The 10,000-nt window shown below is 42.5% G+C and overlaps 1 protein-coding gene across 1 annotated transcript in view; it reads right to left on the reverse strand.

The window, feature by feature from the left end:
* Window positions 1-2,078: 2,078 nt before the first annotated feature.
* LOC139424280 (collagen alpha-1(XI) chain-like) overlaps window positions 2,079-10,000 on the reverse strand; it is an 88,974-nt gene continuing 81,052 nt past the window's right edge. Inside the window, exon 63 of the mRNA XM_071175970.1 lies at window positions 2,079-2,529. Coding sequence (XP_071032071.1) covers window positions 2,383-2,529 — 147 coding nt within the window. The 3' untranslated portion in view covers window positions 2,079-2,382. The remainder of the gene's footprint in view (window positions 2,530-10,000) is intronic.

Here is a 10,000-nt window from a genome sequence, read left to right on the forward strand (position 1 = left end):
GATAGACAGAGAGACAAAGGGAGAGAGAGAGAGATAGACAGAGAGAGCGAGAGAGAATGCATTGTGCAGTAATCACCATTGTGTCTGCTTGATTGATATTCATTTCAAAATTATTAATCACTGTTATATGGTTATGTGTGTGTGTGTGTGTGTGTGTGTGTGTGTGTGTGTGTGTGTGTGTGTGTGTGATCCTGCTCTACAATATTAATGTCAACACATTTAGACTGCTGCTTCAGTAAGTCAGGGGAACAGTTGTCAACACATTGAGACTGCTGCTTCAGTAAATCAGGGGAACAGTTGTCACCACATTTAGACTGCTGCTTCAGTAAGTCAGGTGAACAGTTGTCACCACATTTAGACTGCTGCTTCAGTAAGTCGGGTGAACAGTTGTCACCACATTTAGACTGCTGCTTCAGTAAGTCGGGTGAACAGTTGTCACCACATTTAGACTGCTGCTTCAGTAAGTCGGGTGAACAGTTGTCAACACATTTAGACTGCTGCTTCAGTAAGTCAGGGGAACAGTTGTCACCACATTTAGACTGCTGCTTCAGTAAGTCAGGGGAACAGTTGTCACCACATTTAGACTGCTGCTTCAGTAAGTCAGGGGAACAGTTGTCACCACATTTAGACTGCTGCTTCAGTAAGTCAGGGGAACAGTTGTCACCACATTTAGACTGCTGCTTCAGTAAGTCAGGGGAACAGTTGTCACCACATTTAGACTGCTGCTTCAGTAAGTCAGGGGAACAGTTGTGTACTTTTATTAAAACAGGTTATTCATTATTTAATTTTCCCACAAGTGTGAATAAAATGGCATTGTGACATCATAATCTTCTAATGTCCTGACAAGAATGTTGTTCATCATCATCATCATCATCATCATCATTATGTTACAAATACAAAAACAAAATGGCTGCCTTCCCTTTCCCTTTGACAAGGAAGACATACATGACATTAAACATACTCAAGTAAAAGACTGTAGCACCATGGTTGAGTATCACACAAATATACATTAGAACACAACAGAAAACTGTTCATATAAAAACACACACACATCAACAACACAGAATGGGGACAACATGAGGTTGGAATACAGCATCTAATTAACGTTAGTTACACGTTGTGGAAACGTTTCCCAGATGTAGAGGTGCTTCTTTGGTGTCAGGATGAATGAGTGAATATAGGAAGGGGTGAATGCAGGAATGAGTGAGCAACTGTGTGAATGGACAATGTACTGTGTGTATGGATGAATGGATGAATGAATGAATGCATGAGTGTCTGTAAGTATGAATGGATGAATGAGTGTTTGTAAGTATGAATGGATGAGTGTCTAAGTATGAATGGATGTGTGTCTAAGTATGAATGGATGAATCGATCAATGGATTAATTAATTAATGAGTGTCTGTAAGAATGAATGGATGAAAGGTTGAATGAATGGATGAGTGTCTGTAAGTATGAATAGATGGGTGAATGAGTGTCTCTAAGTATGAATGGATGAATGGATGAGTGTCTGTTAGTATGAATGGATGAATGAGTGTCTAAGTATGAACGAATGACAAATGGATGAGTGTCAGTTAGTATGAAAAGATGAGTCCTGGTGTAAAGCTATAAACATATCAGTCTCTGATGGCATCAGTAAGTCTCTTGGTTTTCCCTGTGTAAATGTCCACCATTACCAGGCTGTTAGTACGAATGGATGAATGTCTAAGTACGAATGGATGAATCGATGAATTAATGAATGAATGTCTGTATGAATGGATGAGTGAATGAGTGTCTGTTAGTAGGAAAGTATGAATGGATGAGTGTCTAAGTACGAATGGATGAATCGATGAATTAATGAATGAATGTCTGTAAGTATGAATGGATGAATCGATGAATTAATGAATGAATGTCTGTAAGTATGAATGGATGAGTGAACGAGTGTCTGTTAGTAGGAAAGTATGAATGGATGAGTGTCTGTTAGTAGGAATGGATGAATGGATGAGTGTCTAAGTACGAATGGATGAATCGATGAATTAATGAATGAATGTCTGTAAGTATGAATGGATGAGTGAACGAGTGTCTGTTAGTAGGAAAGTATGAATGGATGAGTGTCTGTTAGTAGGAATGGATGAATGGATGAGTGTCTGTAAGTATGAATGCATGGATGAGTGTCTGTTAGTATGAATGGATGAGTGTCTGTTAGTAGGAATGGATGAATGGGTGAGTGTCTGTTAGTATGAATGGATGAGTGCTGCGGTAAAGCTATATAAATATCTCTCTGGCGGCATCAGTCAGTCTCCTGGTTTCCCTGTGTAAATGTCCATGGATCTCAACCCTGTTACCGGGCATGTTAGCCCTGTGACCGGCCGTCTCATCCCGGTTACCGGCTGTGGAGGGCTGCCGTTAACCGTTGAAGCAGACGGGACCTAGTTGGAAGCCAAACTTCTGGTTGTTGTGTCCGAAGTCGGAGACAGAGACGTCGATGAGGGGGAGAGAGTCTGACTGAGGGGCATCAAACTCTAACACCGTCCTCTCCTGACCTGAAGCAGACTGCAGGGAGAGATGGAGGAACACATGTCATCAACAGATATTACACTTCTACTACTGTGTGTAGTGTGTAGTGTGTAGTGTGTAGTGTGTGTGTCCGTTCCTGACCTGAAGCAGACTACAAGGAGAGATGGAGGAACACATGTCATCAACAGATATTACACTTCTACTACTGTGTGTAGTGTGTAGTGTGTAGTGTGTAGTGTGTAGTGTGTAGTGTGTGGTGTGTGTGTGTAGTGTGTGGTGTGTAGTGTGTAGTGTGTGGTGTGTGTGTGTAGTGTGTAGTGTGTAGTGTGTAGTGTGTAGTGTGTCCGTTCCTGACCTGAACCAGACTACAGGGAGAGATGGAGGAACACATGTCATCAACAGATATTACACTTCTACTACTGTGTGTAGTGTGTAGTGTGTAGTGTGTAGTGTGTAGTGTGTGGTGTGTAGTGTGTGGTGTGTGGTGTGTAGTGTGTAGTGTGTAGTGTGTAGTGTGTAGTGTGTAGTGTGTGGTGTGTAGTGTGTAGTGTGTGGTGTGTAGTGTGTAGTGTGTGGTGTGTAGTGTGTAGTGTGTAGTGTGTAGTGTGTGTGTCCGTTCCTGACCTGAAGCAGACTACAGGGAGAGATGGAGGAACACATGTCATCAACAGATATTACACTTCTACTACTGTGTGTAGTGTGTAGTGTGTAGTGTGTGGTGTGTGTGTGTAGTGTGTGGTGTGTAGTGTGTAGTGTGTAGTGTGTAGTGTGTAGTGTCCGTTCCTGACCTGAAGCAGACTACAGGGAGAGATGGAGGAACACATGTCATCAACAGATATTACACTTCTACTACTGTGTGTAGTGTGTAGTGTGTAGTGTGTAGTGTGTAGTGTGTAGTGTGTCCGTTCCTGAGCTGAACCAGACTACAGGGAGAGATGGAGGAACACATGTCATCAACAGATATTACACTTCTACTACTGTGTGTAGTGTGTAGTGTGTAGTGTGTGGTGTGTGGTGTGTAGTGTGTAGTGTGTAGTGTGTGGTGTGTAGTGTGTAGTGTGTAGTGTGCAGTGTGTAGTGTGTAGTGTGTCCGTTCCTGACCTGAAGCAGACTACAGGGAGAGATGGAGGAACACATGTCATCAACAGATATTACACTTCTACTACTGTGTGTAGTGTGTGGTGTGTAGTGTGTAGTGTGTAGTGTGTAGTGTGTGGTGTGTAGTGTGTGGTGTGTAGTGTGTAGTGTGTAGTGTGTAGTGTGTAGTGTGTGGTGTGTAGTGTGTAGTGTGTAGTCTGTAGTGTGTGGTGTGTGGTGTGTGGTGTGTAGTGTGTAGTGTGTAGTGTGTGGTGTGTAGTGTGTAGTGTGTAGTGTGTAGTGTGTGGTGTGTAGTGTGTAGTGTGTAGTGTGTGTCCGTTCCTGACCTGAAGCAGACTACAGGGAGAGATGGAGGAACACATGTCATCAACAGATATTACACTTCTACTACTGTGTGTAGTGTGTGGTGTGTAGTGTGTAGTGTGTAGTGTGTAGTGTGTGGTGTGTAGTGTGTGGTGTGTAGTGTGTAGTGTGTAGTGTGTGGTGTGTAGTGTGTGGTGTTTGGTGTGTAGTGTGTAGTGTGTGGTGTGTGGTGTGTGGTGTGTGGTGTGTGGTGTGTAGTGTGTGGTGTGTGGTGTGTGGTGTGTAGTGTGTGGTGTGTGGTGTGTGGTGTGTGGTGTGTAGTGTGTAGTGTGTGGTTTGTAGTGTGTAGTGTGTGGTGTGTGGTGTGTGGTGTGTAGTGTGTGGTGTGTGGTGTGTGGTGTGTGGTGTGTGGTGTGTAGTGTGTGGTGTGTAGTGTGTGGTGTGTGGTGTGTGGTGTGTAGTGTGTAGTGTGTAGTGTGTGGTGTGTGGTGTGTAGTGTGTAGTGTGTGGTGTGTGGTGTGTAGTGTGTGGTGTGTGGTGTGTAGTGTGTGGTGTGTGGTGTGTGGTGTTAGGCGGCTCAAAGAGTTGTAAAAGAATTGTTGCATTTTTTAAATGTTATTTAATCATTTCATATTTTCAATAATATTACAATGATATTCTTTGATTATATTCTTATTTTCAATGATATTCTGATTAGGACAGGTTGTATCAACAGTGTTTTAGTGATAGTGTGATAGTGGTGGCTTTAGGACAGGTTGTATCAACAGTGTTTTGGTGATGGTGGTGGCATTAGGACAGGTTGTATCAACAGTGTTTTGGTGATAGTGGTGGCTTTAGGACAGGTTGTATCAACAGTGTTTTAGTGATAGTGGTGGCGTTAAGACAGGTTGTATCAACAGTGTTTTAGTGATAGTGTGATAGTGGTGGCTTTAGGACAGGTTGTATCAACAGTGTTTTAGTGATAGTGGTGGCGTTAGGACAGGTTGTATCAACAGTGTTTTAGTGATAGTGGTGGCGTTAGGACAGGTTGTGTCAACAGTGTTTTAGTGATAGTGGTGGCGTTAGGACAGGTTGTGTCAACAGTGTTTTAGTGATAGTCTGATAGTGGTGGCATTAGGACAGGTTGTATCAACAGTGTTTTAGTGATAGTGTGATAGTGGTGGCATTAGGACAGGTTGTATCAACAGTGTTTTGGTGATAGTGGTGGCATTAGGACAGGTTGTATCAACAGTGTTTTGGTGATAGTGGTGGCATTAGGACAGGTTGTATCAACAGTGTTTTAGTGATAGTGTGATAGTGGTGGCATTAGGACAGGTTGTATCAACAGTGTTTTGGTGATAGTGGTGGCATTAGGACAGGTTGTATCAACAGTGTTTTGGTGATAGTGGTGGCATTAGGACAGGTTGTATCAACAGTGTTTTAGTGATAGTGTGATAGTGGTGGCATTAGGACAGGTTGTATCAACAGTGTTTTGGTGATAGTGGTGGAATTAGGACAGGTTGTATCAACAGTGTTTTAGTGATAGTGTGATAGTGGTGGCATTAGGACAGGTTGTATCAACAGTGTTTTGGTGATAGTGTGATAGTGGTGGCTTTAGGACAGGTTGTATCAACAGTGATTTAGTGATAGTGGTGGCGTTAGGACAGGTTGTATCAACAGTGTTTTAGTGATAGTGGTGGCGTTAGGACAGGTTGTGTCAACAGTGTTTTAGTGATAGTGGTGGCGTTAGGACAGGTTGTGTCAACAGTGTTTTGGTGATAGTGTGATAGTGGTGGCATTAGGACAGGTTGTATCAACAGTGTTTTAGTGATAGTGTGATAGTGGTGGCATTAGGACAGGTTGTATCAACAGTGTTTTAGTGATAGTGTGATAGTGGTGGCATTAGGACAGGTTGTATCAACAGTGTTTTGGTGATAGTGTGATAGTGGTGGCTTTAGGACAGGTTGTATCAACAGTGTTTTAGTGATAGTGGTGGCTTTAGGACAGGTTGTATCAACAGTGTTTTAGTGATAGTGGTGGCATTAGGACAGGTTGTTTATTTTTATTTTTTTATTTTATTTTACCTTTATTTAACCAGGTAGGCAAGTTGAGAACAAGTTCTCATTTACAATTGCGACCTGGCCAAGATAAAGCAAAGCAGTTCGACAGATACAACAACACAGAGTTACACATGGAGTAAAACAAACATACAGTCAATAATAAAGTATAAACAAGTCTATATACAATGTGAGCAAATGAGGTGAGAAGGGAGGTAAAGGCAAAAAAGGCCTTGGTGGCAAGGTAAATACAATATAGCAAGTAAAACACTGGAATGGTAGTTTTGCAATGGAAGAATGTGCAAAGTAGAAATAAAAATAATGGGGTGCAAAGGAGCAAAATAAATAAATAAATTAAATACAGTTGGGAAAGAGGTAGTTGATAGGGCTAAATTATAGGTGGGCTATGTACAGGTGCAGTAATCTGTGAGCTGCTCTGACAGTTGGTGCTTAAAGCTAGTGAGGGAGATAAGTGTTTCCAGTTTCAGAGATTTTTGTAGTTCGTTCCAGTCATTGGCAGCAGAGAACTGGAAAGAGAGGCGGCCAAAGAAAGAATTGGTTTTGGGGGTGACTAGAGAGATATACCTGCTGGAGCGTGTGCTACAGGTGGGAGATGCTATGGTGACCAGCGAGCTGAGATAAGGGGGGACTTTACCTAGCAGGGTCTTGTAGATGACATGGAGCCAGTGGGTTTGGCGACGAGTATGAAGCGAGGGCCAGCCAACGAGAGCGTACAGGTCGCAATAGTGGGTAGTATATGGGGCTTTGGTGACAAAACGGATTGCACTGTGATAGACTGCATCCAATTTGTTGAGTAGGGTATTGGAGGCTATTTTGTAAATGACATCGCCAAAGTCGAGGATTGGTAGGATGGTCAGTTTTACAAGGGTATGTTTGGCAGCATGAGTGAAGGATGCTTTGTTGCGAGATAGGAAGCCAATTCTAGATTTAACTTTGGATTGGAGATGTTTGATATGGGTCTGGAAGGAGAGTTTACAGTCTAACCAGACACCTAAGTATTTGTAGTTGTCCACGTATTCTAAGTCAGAGTCAGAGTTGTATCAACAGTGTTTTAGTGATAGTGGTGGCGTTAGGACAGGTTGTGTCAACAGTGTTTTAGTGATAGTGGTGGCGTTAGGACAGGTTGTGTCAACAGTGTTTTGGTGATAGTGTGATAGTGGTGGCATTAGGACAGGTTGTATCAACAGTGTTTTAGTGATAGTGTGATAGTGGTGACATTGGGACAGGTTGTATCAACAGTGTTTTAGTGATAGTGTGATAGTGGTGGCATTAGGACAGGTTGTATCAACAGTGTTTTGGTGATAGTGTGATAGTGGTGGCTTTAGGACAGGTTGTATCAACAGTGATTTAGTGATAGTGGTGGCGTTAGGACAGGTTGTATCAACAGTGTTTTAGTGATAGTGGTGGCGTTAGGACAGGTTGTGTCAACAGTGTTTTAGTGATAGTGGTGGCGTTAGGACAGGTTGTGTCAACAGTGTTTTGGTGATAGTGTGATAGTGGTGGCATTAGGACAGGTTGTATCAACAGTGTTTTAGTGATAGTGTGATAGTGGTGGCGTTAGGACAGGTTGTATCAACAGTGTTTTAGTGATAGTGTGATAGTGGTGGCATTAGGACAGGTTGTATCAACAGTGTTTTGGTGATAGTGTGATAGTGGTGGCTTTAGGACAGGTTGTATCAACAGTGTTTTAGTGATAGTGGTGGCGTTAGGACAGGTTGTTTATTTTTATTTTTTTATTTTATTTTACCTTTATTTAACCAGGTAGGCAAGTTGAGAACAAGTTCTCATTTACAATTGCGACCTGGCCAAGATAAAGCAAAGCAGTTCGACAGATACAACAACACAGAGTTACACATGGAGTAAAACAAACATACAGTCAATAATAAAGTATAAACAAGTCTATATACAATGTGAGCAAATGAGGTGAGAAGGGAGGTAAAGGCAAAAAAGGCCTTGGTGGCAAGGTAAATACAATATAGCAAGTAAAACACTGGAATGGTAGTTTTGCAATGGAAGAATGTGCAAAGTAGAAATAAAAATAATGGGGTGCAAAGGAGCAAAATAAATAAATAAATTAAATACAGTTGGGAAAGAGGTAGTTGATAGGGCTAAATTATAGGTGGGCTATGTACAGGTGCAGTAATCTGTGAGCTGCTCTGACAGTTGGTGCTTAAAGCTAGTGAGGGAGATAAGTGTTTCCAGTTTCAGAGATTTTTGTAGTTCGTTCCAGTCATTGGCAGCAGAGAACTGGAAAGAGAGGCGGCCAAAGAAAGAATTGGTTTTGGGGGTGACTAGAGAGATATACCTGCTGGAGCGTGTGCTACAGGTGGGAGATGCTATGGTGACCAGCGAGCTGAGATAAGGGGGGACTTTACCTAGCAGGGTCTTGTAGATGACATGGAGCCAGTGGGTTTGGCGACGAGTATGAAGCGAGGGCCAGCCAACGAGAGCGTACAGGTCGCAATGGTGGGTAGTATATGGGGCTTTGGTGACAAAACGGATTGCACTGTGATAGACTGCATCCAATTTGTTGAGTAGGGTATTGGAGGCTATTTTGTAAATGACATCGCCAAAGTCGAGGATTGGTAGGATGGTCAGTTTTACAAGGGTATGTTTGGCAGCATGAGTGAAGGATGCTTTGTTGCGAAATAGGATTTAGATTTAACTTTGGATTGGAGATGTTTGATATGGGTCTGGAAGGAGAGTTTACAGTCTAACCAGACACCTAAGTATTTGTAGTTGTCCACGTATTCTAAGTCAGAGTCAGAGTTGTATCAACAGTGTTTTAGTGATAGTGGTGGCGTTAGGACAGGTTGTGTCAACAGTGTTTTAGTGATAGTGGTGGCGTTAGGACAGGTTGTGTCAACAGTGTTTTGGTGATAGTGTGATAGTGGTGGCATTAGGACAGGTTGTATCAACAGTGTTTTAGTGATAGTGTGATAGTGGTGGCATTGGGACAGGTTGTATCAACAGTGTTTTGGTGATAGTGGTGGCATTAGGACAGGTTGTGTCAACAGTGTTTTGGTGATAGTGGTGGCGTTAGGACAGGTTGTATCAACAGTGTTTTAGTGATAGTGTGATAGTGGTGGCGTTAGGACAGTTTGTGTCAACAGTGTTTTGGTGATAGTGGTGGCATTAGGACAGGTTGTATCAACAGTGTTTTGGTGATAGTGTGATAGTGGTGGCATTAGGACAGGTTGTATCAACAGTGTTTTGGTGATAGTGGTGGCATTAGGACAGGTTGTATCAACAGTGTTTTGGTGATAGTGTGATAGTGTTGGCATTAGGACAGGTTGTATCAACAGTGTTTTGGTGATAGTGGTGGCATTAGGACAGGTTGTATCAACAGTGTTTTGGTGATAGTGTGATAGTGGTGGCATTAGGACAGGTTGTATCAACAGTGTTTTGGTGATAGTGGTGGCATTAGGACAGGTTGTATCAACAGTGTTTTGGTGATAGTGTGATAGTGGTGGCATTAGGACAGGTTGTGTCAACAGTGTTTTGGTGATAGTGGTGGCTTTAGGACAGGTTGTATCAACAGTGTTTTGGTGATAGTGTGATAGTGGTAGCATTAAGACAGGTTGTGTCAACAGTGTTTTGGTGATAGTGGTGGCATTAGGACAGGTTGTATCAACAGTGTTTTGGTGATAGTGGTGGCGTTAGGACAGGTTGTATCAACAGTGTTTTATTGATAGTGTGATAGTGGTGGCATTAGGACAGGTTGTATCAACAGTGTTTTGGTGATAGTGTGATAGTGGTGGCATTAGGACAGGTTGTATCAACAGTGTTTTGGTGATAGTGGTGGCATTAGGACAGGTTGTATCAACAGTGTTTTGGTGATAGTGTGATAGTGGTGGCATTAGGACAGGTTGTATCAACAGTGTTTTGGTGATAGTGGTGGCATTAGGACAGGTTGTATCAACAGTGTTTTGGTGATAGTGTGATAGTGGTGGCATTAGGACAGGTTGTATCAACAGTGGTTTGGTGATAGTGGTGGCATTAGGACAGGTTGTATCAACAGTGTTTTGGTGATAGTGTGATAGTGGTGG

This window comes from Oncorhynchus clarkii, chromosome 13 (genome assembly GCF_045791955.1).
Source record: "Oncorhynchus clarkii lewisi isolate Uvic-CL-2024 chromosome 13, UVic_Ocla_1.0, whole genome shotgun sequence".
Lineage (NCBI taxonomy): Eukaryota > Metazoa > Chordata > Actinopteri > Salmoniformes > Salmonidae > Oncorhynchus > Oncorhynchus clarkii.